Source organism: Cicer arietinum, chromosome 5 (assembly GCF_000331145.2).
Source record: "Cicer arietinum cultivar CDC Frontier isolate Library 1 chromosome 5, Cicar.CDCFrontier_v2.0, whole genome shotgun sequence".
NCBI classification, from domain to species: Eukaryota; Viridiplantae; Streptophyta; class Magnoliopsida; order Fabales; family Fabaceae; genus Cicer; species Cicer arietinum.
In genome coordinates this window covers 50,716,746-50,736,162 of record NC_021164.2, presented here as the reverse complement: position 1 = coordinate 50,736,162, position 19,417 = coordinate 50,716,746, and the positions used below count along the sequence as shown (strand labels likewise).

Sequence of the window (19,417 nt, the reverse complement as noted above, 5' to 3'; positions counted from 1 at the left end):
TAATTTACATTGCCAACCATGATATATCTGTATGTAAACTAATGATTGTGACTTGTAAGGGCCGGATAATCTATTTGTTATTCTTTCAAAGAATTTCAGCAAAATATGTTATTAAAGCAATACTAATTTGCCATGTGACACTCACGAGAGATTCTTTTACTTCCTCCATTCCACGAAAAGTGACCCATTTGGAAATAAAAACTTATCCCAAAATGTATGATTTTTCAATTTCCAACGCAATTTTTTTTTTTATCTATATCATTTAATACTACTTATATTATTTTCAATATAGTATCTTCTATTATACATTTATAACATTGATAATATACTAATATCTAATAAGAGTTATTTGATAAAAGTAATATATTTTCTCTTTCATTTATACATTTTTCTTGACACGTATGAAATGATAAAATAACTCAATTATTATGGAACTGAGAAGTATTATCCTTGCAACACTATTAAATTAGTCTTATTTTTCAATCTTCGATCAATCTCTTTTCACCACTTTTCAGAGTTTAGGAAAACGTTTCCTAGCGCCTTTTCCTATAAGGCTAAGATAAAGAAAACATTAAACCAATTTTAAATAACATGAAACCAAACAGGATCTATTTCAAGGTTTTTCTTTTAATAACAAACTCTAGTAATTAGATGTTAGAAATGTTAGAGTTGATTTCACAACTTATAGCTCAAACTCTTTATGTTTCTTTTCTCGAACTACCAAACTACCTTATGACACCAATCATTCCAACACTTTAACGCACTTAATGGCCGCCGCCAATAACAACATGTGAATACACAAAGTTGTTTTTGCATAGGTTTCCTTTATTTTTTAGACAAAAAAAAGTTTCCTGTATTTATAAACTTTACTATCCAAATTGACATGGTGGGGACTACAAGAACCTTAAGGTGGGGACTACAAGAACCTTAAATTGGCATGACTTCCAATCTTTTCCAAACACTAAGAACAAAAATAAAAAAATAAAAAATTGTGACATGTAAGATCCACAATGAGAGTTGAGAATCCAATTTGAAGATGTTCAATCGGGTGAGTATAGCATTGCATGATGTTATTGGTTGAATACTTGAATTCTTACTCCATAAGCATGTAGTGATATTTTTCTGCATCATATAAAAAATGGAGATCCTTTATTTTATGGACCTTAACCTTCTTTAATTTAGAACCGAGATCATATGAAAAGTAAATTAAATCCTTTTAAGTTTAAATTTTTCTTATCTCTATTTTCACATTTTTCTCAAAGAGTTTAGTGAAAGACAATTATTTTTTTATGTCATACTATCTATTTTAAAGATAAAATAGTATATCTTCATTGGAAGTCATGTAACTTGTATGGTAATAATAATTTAGAGAGTCTTCTTCACAAATTCAAAACATGAGTGAGAACTTTACTATCTTCACATGAGAACTTGAATAGTTTCATGGAGAAAATTGCTTTTTCTAAGCTGTCTTTTATGAGTTTTCTTCATAGTATGAGAATTATATTTAATTTAAAAAAACAATTTTATATTAATTTTGTATAAATAATTCTAAAAACGTCATTTATTTTATTTTTATTATTTTAATTGTAAGAATAACATATCAACACATGTTTAATTAAGCTCTATAGAATAACTTATTAAAATTTGCTCAAAAAAAAAAAAACTTATTTAATAACCATTTAACTAAATTGTTTATGCAAACACATAAAATGATATAAATGAGGTGCATCTAATATGGATCTTTTAGGAAATGATTCAAAAGTAGACCTTTGAGCTTAACTTGGTATAACAAATTAATTTATTTTTTATTGCTATTTAGAAAACTATTGTAAACTAGTAACAATACAAATGAAACTTGTCATAGCATGTTAGTCCATGAGATCAATTTGGACCAATACCATATTAGAGACTATCATATAAATGAAGTACTAAATATTAATCAATTTTCCATCCAATCTTTCTCAATTTATCCTACATAAACAAGGGAATTCGAGTAAAAAAGTAAAGAAGTAGAATAAAAAAATCTTGTTTCCACTCCTTTAAGACTTTTACTATAAAGCAATAGTAAAAAACTTGCATAAAACAAAACAATTGGAAAATCTATATATCCTTAGATAATATTTTTGATATTGCTTGCTCTTTGATTTTTTTGCTTGATACTTCTTCCGATCTCTAAGAATACAAACATCACCTTGGCATACAAAGTCTTTGGATTCAGAGGATTCAGAGAAGCAACAAAAGAAAAGCAAAGCCATTATTTGATCTTGAGATTAATTTCAAGACCCACAAGAATTTGCCTAATTTGCATTCATGATGATTGATTATATAATATATATGTAAGATGTGAACACACACATTTTATTATGTAGTGGCAAACAAGTAACATAGGAAAAATATTAAAATACTCCTATTGCTCAAAGATTGTGGGACATGTCGGTCACAAAAATAAAAAACACGTTATGTTTTTGTTGACAACTTGTCACGTAATAGTAGTTGCCATGAAACAAGTTGAGTTGGCACCGTGTGCTTTCTTTTTACCTCTCTCTTTATACGATAATGTACAATTCAATTTTTGTGAAAAATTGATCAAACTTGAACTGCATTGTTAGTAGAATTTTTAGTGTGCTTTTTTTGTTTTGCTTAATTATTGGTATCGTTAGATTAGATCATTTGAAGTGTGATTGAATTTCGTTTTAATCATAGTTCAAGTGTGTGTTTTTGTTGTTTATCGATTTTATATATTGGAGTCTGCAGACATATAAATTATGTTTTCTGTTTGGGAATGATAGAAGAATTTAGAATCCTGAAAATTCGGATTTGAATTAATTTCTTGTTTTGAATTGTTGAGTTAAAAATCTATTTTGAATCAATCTCAACAATTGTTATTTGAATTATAAATTGAACTTTTTGTTTCTATAATTAGCATATCATTAAGTGATTCTAACACTTCACAATTTAATTGAATCAAAGTTGTTTTGAAAAAAGATTAAATTAAATTTATTTTTTTGTATTAAATTGTCACATTTCAATTGCATTGTTTCATTGCAAAACAATAAAAACTGATTTTTCAATACGAAGACGTACTCAAGTATATTGCGATGAAAATACTTTCAATGTATGATTCCTCTATTCATAAAGATATTGAGAGTAATTTTGTTTCGATTACATAGAAGTAAATTGACTCTTAAAATAAATATGAAATTAAAAGAGGTATTGAGATTATATTTCATTAATCACCTTTCTTAAGTATTCTAATGATTAAATAAACACATATATTTCTCGATACACATCAATAACATCATCATCATCATTAATCAAACTTCATTAATTCCTTATTGAGATGATATTTCAACATTCTTTCTTAAGCATTGATTCCTCGAATGTTTAACAAAAATAGTAATATTAATCATTGATGATTTTCGACTATTGAACATAATCATATTCTTAGAAATTAGATTCACACAGATGATTTATCCTAAATCAAGATTCAAATATTATTTTCCGATAAAACTTCAAATCATAAATCAAATTATAAGTGATCATGTTATAATAAGAAATAAGAATAAAGATAAATAATTGCTATTGATGAATAATTATAATATATATGTAGAAATCAAAAGAGATATTGAGAGTCGTGATTAGTTACATCTAATTCCAACAAATAGAAGTTTAGCTCCTCATTGTCATGGTAGCTTTATAAGATCAAGATTAAAAAAGTAGAATTTGGTCTTCGATAATGAGTTCCAATCATTCTCCAATGTTTTTCTCTGATTCGACCTCTCTTTGCAAAAATCTGATGATTCCTTAAAATGAAAGTAGCTTTGTTTTATATAGTGTTTGAGTAAGCGAATTCGCTTATATAATTGTTGATCTAACGATTCCTCAAAATGAAAGTAGCTTTGTTTTATATAGTGTTTGAGTAAGCGAATTCGCTTACATAATTGTTGATCTAACGATTCCTAAAAATGAAAGTAGCTTTGCTTTATATAGTATTTGAGTAAGCGAATTCGTTTACATAATTTTCGATTCGCTAAGCAAATTTGGGATTTCTTCAAATGGAAGCAAGGAACAGCTGTCTAAACTACTTCAATTTGGCTTAGCGATTTTTATAACTCGATAAAAGAGTTTTGTTGTCACTTTGCAAGCCTTTGACTTGAATTCACTTAGCCATTGACAAATTCACTAAGCAAATTTGTGTCTGCAACCATTCTCTATTCCGACTTGCAATGTCACCAAATGGTTTAAAGTTTAGCTTCTTAAACTGCAAATATCAAACTTCTCATGAGTAACTTACTAAAAACTAACTATAGAGACAATTTAGGATAAAAGTCACATGATTTTTATTAAACTACGTGAATAAGTGTCTTTAAACTATATCATTTTCTTGATGTATTTGACATTTATTATTTATTCAACCTCCTTTCCAGACTTATAGTCATTTTGTCTAACCCTAACTAGAATTACAACTAATTCCGACCAACTCTTAGATAGAATCTCAAGAGTGTACTAATAATGGTACAAGTAAATTTGATTTTATTTGATTTTATTTGATTTATCATAGTACATAAAAGAAACATTCAAATTATGAATGCAAGGTACTAAAAATTAGAGATGACAACACAACCTCCATCCAATGGTATTCACATGAATCTTTCAAATTTTGATGGAGAAAATCCACTTTGGCCAAATTCATATGTGGTTCGAGTTTTTACTATAATTCAAAAGTGTCGGCAAATTCAGGGTTCAGGATGTTGATATCCACTCTAAATTCGCTTGTTCGTAAAGTTATTATTATTTTTATATACACATACTTATGTATTTTATGTACTTATTTTATATGTTATAAATTTTATTTTTTTTGTATAGAAAATACAATTTTTATTTTTATTATCTAATAATTATTATTGTATTATACTAATTATTATAAAGTTTAGAGTAAAGACTCATTTTGTTCCTTAAGAAATTTTGAGAGACCCAATTTAGTCCTTGAGAAAAATAAAAGCATTTTTTAGTCCATAAAAAAAATAAATTTGGCCAAATTAGTCTTATGTGAACCACAATTAGAAAATTGATTTTTTTTTGCTGACTTGTCCGATAACTCATCAACTTGATTATCCCACATCTAATTTCTATAAAAATAGACAATTAAGTCGTTGACAATAATTAAAAATAGACAATTAAGTTCCTAACAGGGATTAAACGAACAAACTTAGAGTCTTTGTCAAGGACTTAATTAACTATTTTTAATTACTGTCAAGGACCTAATTGTCTCTTTTTATAGAAATTACATGTGAGATAATCAAGTTGACGAGTCATCAAACAAGTAAGCAACAAAAAAAACATAATTTTCTAACTGTGATTCACATACGAACTCATTTGACCCGATTTATTTTTATAAAATGTTTTTATTTTTCTCAAAGACTAAATTGGGTCTCTCAAAATTTCTCAGGGACCATAATAAACCTTTACTCTAAATTTTATTTTTAAAATTTATTATTTTATATATATAGAAAAGGGTAGAGTGGGAGAGTAGGGATGACAATGAGCACCTCTAGCCAAGGTACTACTACAGTTAGAGCTGTCAAAAAAGCCCCCAACACCAAGGCCCCCTTTATTTTTTTTTCAAAAAAATCTCTAATATTAGGCCCCCTATCAAATTAATTTTTGTAAAATTTAGGCCCATTATTTCATGGGGCCTAAGGGAGGGGGCTCTGGGGGCTTATAGGCCCCCAATATTTTGTTAATTTTGAGATTTTTTTCTTAAAAAACTTTTGAATCGAAAAAAAATTAAAAAATAATTTTTTTCTTAAAAAATTTTGCGAGAAAAAAAATTATCAAAAAGATAAATCATTTATATCAACAATTTTTTATCGAAAAAAAATCAGAAATTTTTTAGAGAAAAAATCGAAAAATTTTTTAGAGAAAAAATCGAAAAATTTTTTATAGAAAAAAATCGAAAATTTTTTATTGAAAAAAATAAAAAAAAGTTTTATCGGTGAAAAAATCGAAAAATTTTATTTCTCAAAAAAAAAAAAAAAAATCAAAAAACTTTTTATAGTAAAATATTGAAAAAAAATTTGTAGTAAAAAATCGAAAAAAATTTATAGAAAAAAATCGAAAATTTTTTATCGGTGAAAAAGTAAAAAAAATTTATTTCTCAAAAAATAAAAATCAATTCTTTTTTTTAAATAAGTGGGCCTATGGGCCCTCTAAACCCACAAAATTTTAGGGGGCCTTTAGTGTGGGGGGCCTTGTTTTTTGGTGCCTTTTAAATTATAAAATTTTTTGGAAAAATTTCCCTTGTACCCTCCTTATTATACCTATACCCCCAAATTTAGAATGAAATGACTATTTTGCCCTCGTATAAATAATAAAACCTCACAAAATTACCATTCCACACTTTCACATTTCCGGAACAGAGAGTAAGTTTTTTTTCAAAATTTCCGGAGAAGTTGAGAAACAAGTTTTCCGGTACAGAGGTTGTACTCCGGAAACGTTGTTTTAAAGTTTTCTGGTACCGGAAATCTTGTAGGAAGTTTTCCGGTACAGAAGAGTGTTCCAGAAAACTTATTTTTAACATATCCGGTACAGAAAGCGTTCCGGAAAACTTGATTGCCAACATTTCCGGTAGTTACCGGAGAACTTGAGCATCAAGTTTTCCGGAAGTTACGTATATATATATTTTTTTAATTTAATTAATTATAATTTTATAACTTATTGTGATTTAATTCTTTTAATATTTTAATTTTTCAGTGGGTGCACGAGGAAGAAACGGCAAAATCATTCGAATTACACGGGACACTGATACTTCTACATCGACTCCGATGAATCCCCCAGAGAGGATTCGACCGACAGCTTCAAGGAGAAGAAGACGTATGATTATTGAAGACGATGATGAGGGACATAATGATCAGGGGGAGCCTTCTACAGTGCATGAGGAAGATGTGGTACATGAGCATATGGTGCACGAGCAGGTGGATGTACATGAGCAGGAGGAGGCTGCACCTGCTCATGAGGGAGAGCATATGGAGGAGGAACATGATGGAGCTGAGGGACCTGGTGAGCTCACACGGTATCCTGGAGGACCTTATGATTTGTATGTCCTTACACGATACCGTTATCATGTTTCAGCTAGACTATGGTTTGGCGAGGTATATTAAATTAATTATTACTTATTTCAATTAATTATTATTTGTTGTCTAAATTTAATTTTAATGTCATATTTTTTTTTTTGTATACAGGAGCGACCATTGCTGAAAATTGTTGCGCATGGGAAGAAAATGCAACAATTTACTCCGCCGGTACTTCCGCGACCCATAGAGAATTGGGTGAATTTGTCTGGTCTGAACCCATTACAACGGGGTAGTTTGAAGATGATCGACAACAACTTGATATCTGCCTTTGTTGAAAGATGGCATTCTGAGACATCGTCATTTCACATGCCATTTGGTGAAATGACGATTACTTTGGATGATGTTGCCAATCTTCTCGGATTGCCTATTAGGGGTGAGTTCTACAGTCCACCCGATGTAGATAGAGTAACAGCATGTAATCTTGCCGTCCATCTATTAGGAGTGACCACGGAAGAGATCTGGGAGGAGACCAGAAAGACTAGAGGTGCACACTATAGATTGGATTGGTTGAAGGAGGTGTTCAGAAGGCAGTGTGCAGCAGAGAGGTTTGACTGTGCTGCTAGGGCATATCTGTTGAATTTAGTCGGGAGTACTATTTTCGCTGATAAGAGTCATACTCTAGTTGATGCGAAGTACCTCCCTTTATTCAGATATTTAGATGGTATAGATAGATATGCATGGGGTACTGCTGCACTAGTGGTGCTTTATGACTACCTCTCAGATGCCTGCTATTATGACACCAAACAGCTAGGTGGATACATGACGTTGCTTCAGGTATCAATTATATTTTAGTATTAATTGTTAATTATTTATTTAATTTATTTATGTTGTATTTAATTGTTAGTATTAATTATTTAATATTTTTATTTGTAACAGTGCTGGATTTACAAATATTTTCTGAATATTTGTAATAGAGGTGATTAGGGTGCTGACGTGGAATGTTTTGCCCGAATGAATAGATGGTGCTATAAGCAAGACAAGCATAAGGTCCACGAATACAGAAGTATTATTGATGCATTGACACCTGCAGATGTTATATGGAGACCATGGGAGAATCACAGGGGTGTCATTCCCTTTGATGATATCACACTTTATACTTGTCACATTCGATTATGCAGCACTGTAGTGAAATATCTACCAGAGAGGTGTTTGAGACAATTCGGATATATCCAATATATTCCTTCACCGCCACTTCCAGATCCTGCTAGATTATTTGATGTAGATGTGGAATGGTTGGGATATGTGACGCCAGTGACAGAGCTATTTCCCAAGCTTCGTCCAGCTACATATCCATCTGAGTGTGAAGATGGATATTTGGAGTGGTTCTATCAGATGTCTCATCCACTGCTGGTGCGACCAGTTGGTGTACCTCAGGTCCCACGTTATAGTGTACCGCCCACCAGTGCAGATGCTTCTAGTTCACAGCCGCCACCTATCCTACAGCAGATCGGTGATCTTATACAGCAGGGGTTGAGTGAACATCAAGCTAGTCCAGATGATGAGTTGTATATTCACTTTTATAAAGCTTTGTATTTATCACGTAGTCGCACTAGTTAGTAGTAACACTTTTGTAACTATTGTTATGTAGGTTATTTTATGAACACTTTTGATGAACTATTATTATGTCGGTTATTTTATGAACACTTTATGTTAGTTATTTTATGAATTATTGTTATGTCGGCTACTTTATTAATTATTGTTATGTTAGTTATTTTATTAATTATTGTGATGTTGGTTACTTTATTAATTATTAAATATTGTTATGTCGGTTACTTTATGAAATAAATACAAGATAAAATCAATTACTAAAAGGCATGACAAAAAGCTAAAATTAATTAATAACAATTGAAATGTCGGTTACATTAAAGTGACTTTGTATCAATTTTAAAACATTAAGGTTCATCTAAAGACATTGCATCTACGGGTTCCGTAGGTGGATTTTGGGTAACACGTGACAACCGGCCTAATAAATACCCCCAGTGTTGTAGACGGCCTGTGTATGCTATTGCCCAAGAAGTTGCTTCATTGGTACGATATTGCTTCCAACCTGGTGCAATGTCTGGCATTGGAAATCCATCTTTCATCTTTAACTGCAAAAATTAAATAAATTAACAAAATATAAGACAAAAATTATCAGAATAAAATTTAAAAAAGTATAAGAAAATAATTACCGGAACCCAGTGATTTCCATTAACAAAACCAATACAACAAATGCGATCATTTTTTGTCGATCCGGAATGTGAACCCCTCATAGGAAAGAAAGTCATTGAAAATGTCAGACCGAACGTAACAAGAATAATATTATATGCTGTCGCTATCACGTAACCCATATCAGGTATGGACAACCATTTATCCATGGGTTGAACACCTAAACCGAATATCATTAACGAATCTCTTACTTCTTTAATGCGTCCTATGAACAATCTATCATATGGAGTTACATGAGAAACAATATCTTGATCCAATCTCTTGCGGACCAAAGACCAACACTCTTCACCGAAACCAAGCAATAATGCAATAGCGCGAAAACCACAATTTCCATCAGCTGCCACGTCAAATATGTCATCAATGTATGGCTGAATAATATCAGGAAATTGTGTCAATAACAAATTTTTTGAAGAATGAGATGACTGAGAGGGGTGTTTCTTTGATTGAGAGGCTTGTCTCTTCTTTGATTGAGAGGGTTGGGAACCAATATCTTCACCATATGTTGCATTAACATGCTCAAAGTAAGAAGGGTCTCGATATACATCATATCCATCTGGCTTCATACCCTTACTCTTCTTCACTCTTCCTTTGGTTTTGACTTTTTCAGGTGGTGGACATATTGAACTTGTACTTGGAAAAGCAAGTTCACGCACTTTACTCTTCAACACTCGTTTCCCAATAACATCAAGTGATCGAAAGCGTTTCCATAAGGCATTCAACTCAGTAGACATATCCAACTCTGATCCATCTTCTGTGTCTTGAGTGAGTTCACATTCCATGCTTAATTTTCTCCATTGAATATGCACAGAATCTAGAGGAATTGGTTCACCCATTAATTTATATTGTCCCAATTCACAAGCACAAGGTAATCCGTATGTCCTTCTCATAGATTTGTCAGTACCCACCCACTCAACTTTGTCGTATTCTTCAGCAATACGTCTTTGAGCTTCTGTTGATACAAATATATTCAATCTCTGATAAAATGGATTTCTGTGCTCATGCTCTTCATCATAAAAACTTTTTTGAAACGAGGCTCTGATTCTTTTATGTTGTAACCTTATCATGTTGTTCATAGCCTCCCAACATTTACACAAATCACCCATGCTATTTTCTAACATTAACTTCAGTTTCCAGTGAGCTGACTCAACCCTGTAAATTTTTTTTACAGATACATTAGAAAATATAATAAAATTATAATATAATACAATTCAGCAATATATAATAAAATTCAACAATATATAATAAAATTATATTAAATACCTGTTAGTCGTTGTGTTCCCCAAATGCATCACTTTATTTGTCCATGCTTCAACAAATCTTTCCTTATGTGGAGTCAACCAAGTTTCTTTGACATAATCAACAAACACTTTAGTATCAACACATGATTGTTCAAACATATGCAAGCGCATCATATACTCTTTTTCATTACTACAATACATAATGTCTTTCCACATATTCAATATTGACTCTTGTCTATCCTTTAAGACATATTGCTTGCATTTTGCTCCAACATTTTTTTCGATATGAAATCGACAAAGTAAATTAACAGCATGTGGAAACACAATGCCAACTGCATTCATTAACGCAAGATCTCTGTCTGTCACAATTACTTGAGGGAATTTATTTTGTGTAACAAACAAATCTTTTAGTCTCTCTAATGCCCAACAAAAGTTTTCTTCCCTCTCACATTCCAAATAAGCAAACCCAACTACAAATGTTTTCTCTGTTGATGTCATACCAACAATTTCAAGTAATGGCATTCTGTATTTATTGGTTTTGTAGGTACTGTCCATAATCAACACAATCGGAAACAAATTCAACAACTTCACTGAATCTGGATGCGCCCAAAAAATATCTCTCATAACATCGGAGTCTTCACGCTTTCTATTCCAGCACACATATTTTGCATCTTCAATTAACTTGAATAAATGTTGCATCTCTGTTCTATTACCTCTCACGCGCAATCGAATGATACTTCTCTGTTTATATATTTGTGAGATCTTAGTAACATTACTCTTATCTCGGTCTTGCAATGAGAGTAATATGTGTCTCGGTGCAACATTATATTTTGTTAATTCATGAACATGCTTTCTATCTTCTTCATTTAAGCGCCCAACATATGCATGCCCCTCCAAAGTATCAGGTAATTCATGGTTGTGAATTCCACAAATTACTTTAACTATCCATCCTGAACCATCTTTTAATGGTTTTGATCTAAGCTTGAAAGGACAATCACATTTTTTTGTTGAACTTCGAATAGAACTAGCAGCACACTTGTATTTTCCCCCTTTGTCACAACCTAATATTAATTTATTTCTCCGTCCTTTCTCACCCGTCTCTATATCTGATCTTCTGATAATAACGGTAACTTTATTTTTTATACCAATTTCTTTTGCCCATTTCACAACAGTATCCCTTGAATCAAATATCTGAAATAAAATAATTATAATTAATCACAAAAATATATTTTTATAATATTAATATTAAATATATTTATTCATACCTGATCTGTGTCAAAAATATTTGTAGTATCGACGCATGTTTTGTCCATTAATAGTAGTGGATTATCCATATCTGTTAACATTTAAAAAAAATTTAAAAAAAATTAAAAAACTTAAAAAAAAATTAAAAAAATTTGGTCTGTACCGGAAAACTCAAAAATGAAGTTTTTCGGAACCTACTACTGTACCGGAATACTTGCCAACCAAGATTTCCGGTACACAACTTTTCCCTTCTGTACCGGAAAAGTCAGTTTTAACATTTCCGGTACTATACTCTGTACCGAAAAACTCAGTTTTAACATTTCCGGTACTTTACTCTGTACCGGAAATCTTGTTTCAAGTATTCCGGTAGTTACCGGAAAACTGCAACTTACCGGAAATCTGTTTTACGGCTGGGTTTATGACAAAATGGTGAAAAAAATATTTACATTTACTTTCTTTGAAATAGCAAAAAAAAAAATTGAGGGTAGTTTTGCCATTTTCAAATTTTTTTGGGGGTATAAGGCAAAGTGTGGGGGTACAAGGGAAATTTTTCAATTTTTTGGCCTCTTCAATATGTGGACCGGGGCCAATAATTAGGGGCCTATCAAATTGACAGCTCTAACTACAATGTATGTCTCCATTCATGCGTTTGAAAAAATACTCATACCCAATCCTATTCTTGTATGGGCAACACCTTTATGCCCAACTCTGGGCACCTAAGCGCTTGTACCCAAGTCTGTTATCTCCAATTTGACTATGAAAAAACAATAAATAACAAAAATAATATTAAAATTTAGATAAAATACGATTATAAAATATTATAAATGATATTACATATGTCCCATAATAATTGAATCATTTGATCATTTTTCACATATTAAGACAAATGTATAAATGGAAGAGAATAATATTTTTATCAAACTATTTTTGATAGGTATTAGTAAATTATCAATGTTATAAATATATAGTGATAGATATTGCATTGAAAACGATCCAAAATATTAATTAAATTGTATAATTAAAAGAAAAAAAAAGTGCATTGAAAATGTCATTTATTGAGTAATTTTTTTTTTCAAATGAGTTAATTATTATAGAACGAGGAAATAACATTTAGGCAAATTAAAATATCCAACATTAAAAAACAAGTACATTTTACTATAAACATAAAAAATAAAATCTTAAAGTTTCTTTTATATATATATATATATATATATATTGAGATAATTAGGTGGAAACTAAAGTGTTTGTACCGTCATCCATATCTGCTCAATTTGCAGATATTATTTGAATCCAAAATTTTATCTATAGTACAGATTTTTACCCTATGCATTTCATATGTCCACCAGGTCTGGGTGGACTTGTCATTCCTATGAAAAAGGAATAATGTGGTATAAAAAAGAAAATAAGAACTTTAATTCTCAATTAAAACTAGAGAAATACTAACAATTGACCTTAGACACTTGTTAATGTATTAAAGATATAATTTTTGTAGTGTAAATTGTACATTTATTTTTTTCAAAAATTGTGAATTCTATTTTTTTTAAATGTAATTTATTTTAAAATATTAAAAAGAAAATCAAATTTAACATATTCAAATACAAAAATTATTTTAAGAACACTAACACAAAATAAACACATTAACCAGACTACCAATTCTTTTGCTAATAATAAGATTAAAAAAAAAACAATTAGTGTTTAATAAGGGACAAAGGTAGTAATAGGATAATGGGTGAATAGTTCGTGAGGTATAAAGAAGAAAGAGGTGCATGTGTTTTTTATTATTATGAAACTAGCTTCAACATTTTAATGACGGAGCAAACCAGAAGATTAGATGGCAGTTAATTGTTTCTTAATTTTGTTATAAAATATATAATAAAACTAATGAATAATTAGATATCATTCTCTCGTGTTCAAATTTAAAATCTCAAAATTATATAAATTAATTATATATAATAACAATAAGATATATATATATATATATATATATATATTTTTTTTTTTGATATTTATCATATTTATAGATATCTTTTTTATATATAGAGTGATATTTAATGTATTTTTTAAAATAAAAAATAAATAGATAATGTTTTTGCTTATATAATTAATTAATGGATAATTTGCAAGGGTTTGTTTGTTTTTAAATATTTTTTAAAAAATAATTGTCATTTTTATGAGATTTTAAATCTATTTATCACAATCTTTTCTAAATGGTGATCTAAAAAATTATCAAAATTACTTTAAATTACAAGTTATCATAACAAAGTTCTCTTAAAAGTTATTTTTGATATTATTAGTAAGACAGACAAACACAATAATTTATATTTTCTAAAAAAATAATATCTATAAACGTAAGTTTTTTATAATATCTAAAGAAAATGCCATAACATTCCAATTTCCAACCCCACCTCATAAGAAAAACATCAACTACTAAATACATCATGCCACGTATGTTTCCTTCACATATACAAAAATAATACATTGATGTAATCAAGTTCATACCCGCAGTGTAATTAGGTGACAAATTTACTATTTTTAGCTCTCACAGAACACAATTCTTGTACACTCTGTTCTGTCTATACATTATAAATAATATTTTGTCTCATTGTAGTAGCCAAAATAAATAGTGAACACAAAAATTGAGTTGTTAAAAGGAGTAAGCAATAGAATTAACAGCTACTAGAAACTAAAAAACGCGTGTAAAATTTAACACCATTGGTTATGAGTACTACTCGGAAGCGCAACCTTAGCAATTCCTCTAAATTGGTTCTTTTTAACACACTTTTTTCACAAAACATCATCATTCTGTTTTTGTCTTTAGATACTATTTGCACCTCCCTAATTTATATTTTCACCTTAATCTTTTGACTCTTTAACCACCCTCCACCACCGCCACCGCCACCAAAATAATTTCCTAGTTCTTTATTCTCTCCTTCTCTTTAAAAAGAAGTTTAAAAATTTAAACTTCTTTTTATTTGTTAGTTAATATAATTAACTTCATTTATTTGTACAAAATTCATGGATGCATAGTTTGATATATTAATATTCTTACAACACACATTGAAGATGAAGAAGCATTGGAGGGGTGTGGAGAGAAAAGAGATTAATAATCAAATAAAATAAATGTAACATTATTAAGAGAGGAGAGAAGTTGAACTAGTGTTGTCATATATTTTGGAAAGATGGAACATATGACAAATATGGTTGATGGATTAAATGATGAAAATGGGTTGTTTGGAATGATGGAAAGAAACGGAGGCGGCGGTGGCGGAGGAGGAGGAGGAGGAGAAGAGATGAGTTTAAAGAAAGGTCCATGGACAACACAAGAGGATGCAATTTTAATAGATTATGTGACAAAACAAGGTGAAGGAAATTGGAATGCAGTGCAAAGGAATACAGGTTTGAATCGTTGTGGGAAAAGTTGTAGGCTTAGATGGGCTAATCATTTAAGGCCCAATTTGAAAAAAGGTGCATTTTCTTCTGAAGAAGAGAAACTCATTGTTGAACTTCATGCTCAATTTGGCAACAAATGGGCAAGAATGGCTGCTTTGGTATGCATTTCATTTTTTTTCTTCATCTCTTTGTTGATTAGTCCAGCCAAATCTAAAAGCTTTTTAATATAATTAAGTTATTAAAGAACTAAAAACTTTTTAATGGAATCAACCTCAATATTTCTTCACATATTCATCCTTTACGATGAATGATCTGGAATTCAATAAATTAAGTTCTGATGGTTGAGATTCAAAAAAAAAATAATTATTTGTTAAATTTTTTATATTATTAGCTTCAATTTTTACACAGTTACACAATTTGACAAATCACAACCATTCAAGTAAGAATAGACAATTTACGTTACAAATTAAATAATTTAATTTCAACCATCAATTTTTTATGAACATCATTCATACACTCACTTTTGTCTCTAGAGAATCTAAATATGTGCAAGTTAGTTATATCCTTCGAATAGACTAATGCATCTTTATTTCTCATAAAGCCATGAGTGATGATCAATTAGTATTAAAAAGTATCCTAAGTAAAATCATTAAACATTTTTCAACAAGTTTATATTATATTGTTATACTTAACACGTTTTATTTTTTAATAATCAAACATTTTTGTTATGTTATTGTATAGTTACCTGGAAGAACGGATAATGAAATAAAGAACTACTGGAACACAAGGATCAAACGTCGTCAAAGACAAGGTCTTCCTCTTTATTCAGATGACCATGATCATTCAACAACACCAACCACACCAACAACACCTTCACCATGTGTCACCCCAACAGGATCAAACCCTAACATCAACACTACTCCAAAGTTTGAATTTTTCCATCAAAACCACCATCAATATCAACAACAACAACAACAACATCACCACCCTTTATCTCCAACACAACACCATCATTATTCTCCTCTCTCTTCACCACTCCAACATAGACAACAACAACAACAACAACATCAACAACATTCTTATTCTCCTCACACATTTTTGGACACTTCACCTACACCATTGTCATCTTCTACACCTTCTTCTCTCTCCTTCACTTTCCAAAGACCTGCACCACTCTTAAACAACCCACTCTGCTTCAAACGATACCGTTCGTCTCCGAACTTCAACCTTCAACAACTTCATTCAATCACACCAAATTGCTCCTCTTCACTCCATGATCCTTCTTTAAACTCGCATCACGATCATAATGGTTTCAGGTTCCCAGTTCAATATAACTCAAGTTTTTCTCAGTATTTTCAAACTCCTTTGTTAGAATCCGATCGAGGGGTTTCTTCTTCTTCATCGTCTTCGCCTTTTTCAACAAAGTTGGAGCTTCCATCAAATCATTATTCAAGAACGCATTTAGACCATGATATTAAGCATCATAATATTGAGTTCAATAATGACACTTCTTTTCAAAACAATAGTGGCTTGTTTGGAGATCTTTTAATGGAAGCACAAACAATGGCATGTGGACAAAATTCAAAGAAAAGAAGTTACTTGAGCTTAAATGAAGGAAATGATATGTTTAATGGATGTCAAAGCATAGATGATTACCCACTTAGCTCTCTTTATTGGTCTTCTAATTCAGGTTAATTACTAATCTTATATATAATATTTTATATGACTTTGTTCATAGATAACTTCTTTTCAATATTTTGTATTTTGATTTATTTCATATATATATACTTGTTTATATAGAAGATTTTAAATTGCGATCGCAGTTGAATTATAGATTGTGTAGTTTTTTAAAACAATGTTAACAATGTTAAACACTGTGACATGTGGTTACATTTAATATATCACTAAATTTATTTGATTGATCTATGCAGGACAAAAAGCAAAGGAAGAAGCACCAGACCTAAACAAATTCATGAATGATGAGATGTCAACAATGTTAAGTGTGATGCCTTCTTCAACAATGCAAAGTCAAGATTGGAATACTGATAATAACAACAACAATAATAGTGCATCAGATGTCTCCAATGTTCAATCTTCAAGTGGTGTGATGACAGAAGAAAATTTTGGACTTGATATCAAGCCTATAGCTTCATTGTTTCCTCTCACAAACACAACAAACCATAATAGTAATAATGAAAACAATGAATTCTACACTTGGGACAATTTACCTGGACTATGCTAGGTTGATGTATATATCCATATTGAAATTTGTGTATAAAGATAATTTTGGAAGGCATTGATATTTAATTTTTTTGTGCAAATGATATCTATTATTATTTGAAACTTTGGAAGCCATCAATTATGTCTTTATTGAATAGCCTATTAAAACTAGTAAAACTTGTTAGCTTAGTGTGGACAATCCTTAAGTGGGGAGAATATGAATTGATATGGTCATTGGTGTGAGGTCTTCGAAGGTCTTTGATATTGTAATTTTGATAATTCAACTAGGGATTTATATACCACAATCTATTAAGTATCGGACACGTTAACATTGCTAATATAAAAAATATTAGACAGACAACTATATATAAATATTTATTTATTTATTATAATTGAGTAAAATGTGAATAAAATATCTAAATTAAGAATGAAAATTTATATATACATCTAAATTAAACAATTAGTTTCATTACAAATATATTTTAAAACAAGATATGTTAATTTTTCATATTGATTCATCTATTTCTACTAAAGAGTTAAAAATAATGTAATCAAATTTACGATCTTTAGCCCCATATTGATTATCATCATTAAGTGCGGAAAAAAATAAAGAAGTGTATATGTAGAAAGGCGTGCATATACCACTAATACTAATATATTGCATTTAGCTTATGACATCACATTGTCATGATGTGTTACCTTGTCGATCAAATGAAGATATAAGGGGTAGAGGTGAGTGTGCACCTTGAATGTTAAAAAGTTTTAGAGAAACACTTACAAATTGTTGATTATTTGACTTATCGATGGAAGGTCACCATTTTACTTGCACTACAAAAATAACACTCAATTTGTGGCCAACTTAAAAAAGATTTTGTGGCCGAAAAAAACCCTCACAAATAACTGATCGAAAAAGCCTTCACAAATATTAATTTCAAATTTTATAATTTTTTTAATAAATTAACAATTTGTGGCGGCCTAAGCCCTCAAAATTTTACGGCGGGCTTTTCCGTCACAAATTTATGACTGCTTAAGGCCTCACAAATGATAATCAAAAAACCAACTTTTGTGAATGTTTTGGCCATCACAAAACTTTGTGACTGAGTTATTTGTTGTTGCCTTATGCCGCCACAAATTTGTCTGTTGTGGTCTTTTTCTTCATTTGTAAGGGCTTTTGGCTGGCATAAATGAAGGACTTTCTTGTAGTGTTGGATTAAAGGTATGGGGACAACATAGTGTAAGGAGGAAAAACTGGTTAAAACTATAATAACTTAGTCTTGGATGGACTTGTTTCCAAGATCTTAACTTCACAACGTATTGTTGATTAGTTTGATGATTCTCATATTCATCTTCAACTTTTTGACACGGATAAGAGAGTGACTCATAAGAGTTTTTGTTTTGAGAAGACTTGGCTCGAGGAATATCAATTTGAGACCATTGTTACTAATAGTTGGGTGAGGGATGTTGATGACGATATTTTGGCAAAACTCAAGAATTGTATGGAAAGCATTAACGTGTGGGACAAGAAACTTGCTATAAAGGTGAAATTCAAGGATGTATAAGTAAATAGAGAAACCTAAGAGGAGTGTGATGAGTATTGGAGACCACAAGCAAATTAAGCACCATTTTTGCACAACATGAGGCTTTTTGGAAACAAAGGGCAAAGGTTTACTAGCCTAAAGATGGAGATGCGAACTCTAAGTTCTTCCATGCAATGGCTAGCTCTAGAAAATGAAGAAAATTTGTCATTAAATTGGTCCGAAAGGATAGTATGGAAGTTGAAGGGTAGGCAACTTTGGGAAGAATAATGTGCATATATTTAATAACCTCTTTCATGAAGCACAATGTAACACCTCAACTTTTTACAGCGCGAATGTATTTTTTTTTAAACCAATTAATAAAATACCAAAGCGTAGCACAAACGACAAATGATATAATTAATTACATCATAATTATAACAAACTGAAATAGTTTTGAGGCGATAAA

The 19,417-nt window shown here is 30.4% G+C and overlaps 2 protein-coding genes across 2 annotated transcripts; one reads left to right on the top strand and one right to left on the bottom strand.

Annotated features, from left to right (window-relative positions):
• Nucleotides 1-9,450: 9,450 nt before the first annotated feature.
• On the bottom strand, nucleotides 9,451-11,794 carry LOC140920500 (PKS-NRPS hybrid synthetase cheA-like). The gene is made up of 5 exons (XM_073368783.1): nucleotides 10,602-11,794; nucleotides 10,198-10,490; nucleotides 9,884-10,098; nucleotides 9,575-9,709; nucleotides 9,451-9,501 (listed from the first exon to the last, which is right to left on the bottom strand). The coding sequence occupies exons 1-5, from the start codon at nucleotides 11,276-11,278 to the stop codon at nucleotides 9,451-9,453; spliced, it is 1,371 nt and encodes a 456-aa protein (XP_073224884.1). The 5' UTR covers nucleotides 11,279-11,794.
• A 2,839-nt stretch (nucleotides 11,795-14,633) lies between these two features.
• Nucleotides 14,634-17,555, top strand: LOC101489309 (uncharacterized). Its single transcript, XM_004500023.4, has 3 exons — nucleotides 14,634-15,372; nucleotides 15,956-16,904; nucleotides 17,146-17,555. The coding sequence occupies exons 1-3, from the start codon at nucleotides 15,004-15,006 to the stop codon at nucleotides 17,454-17,456; spliced, it is 1,629 nt and encodes a 542-aa protein (XP_004500080.1). The 5' UTR covers nucleotides 14,634-15,003; the 3' UTR covers nucleotides 17,457-17,555.
• Nucleotides 17,556-19,417: the final 1,862 nt, after the last annotated feature.

Excerpts from the sequence above, each read along its gene's own strand:
- LOC140920500 (XM_073368783.1), bottom strand. The coding sequence starts at position 11,278 with ATGCAACATTTATTCAAGTTAATTGAAGATGCAAAATATGTGTGCTGG. Across the intron at positions 9,710-9,883 it reads TGAAGCCAGATGGATATGAT|CCATACATTGATGACATATT; the intron begins GTATATCGAGAC and ends GATATTATTCAG. Across the intron at positions 9,502-9,574 it reads ATCAAGATATTGTTTCTCAT|GTGTTCAACCCATGGATAAA; the intron begins GTAACTCCATAT and ends TATTCGGTTTAG.
- LOC101489309 (XM_004500023.4), top strand. The coding sequence starts at position 15,004 with ATGGAACATATGACAAATATGGTTGATGGATTAAATGATGAAAATGGG. Across the intron at positions 15,373-15,955 it reads GGGCAAGAATGGCTGCTTTG|TTACCTGGAAGAACGGATAA; the intron begins GTATGCATTTCA and ends GTTATTGTATAG. Across the intron at positions 16,905-17,145 it reads TTATTGGTCTTCTAATTCAG|GACAAAAAGCAAAGGAAGAA; the intron begins GTTAATTACTAA and ends TGATCTATGCAG.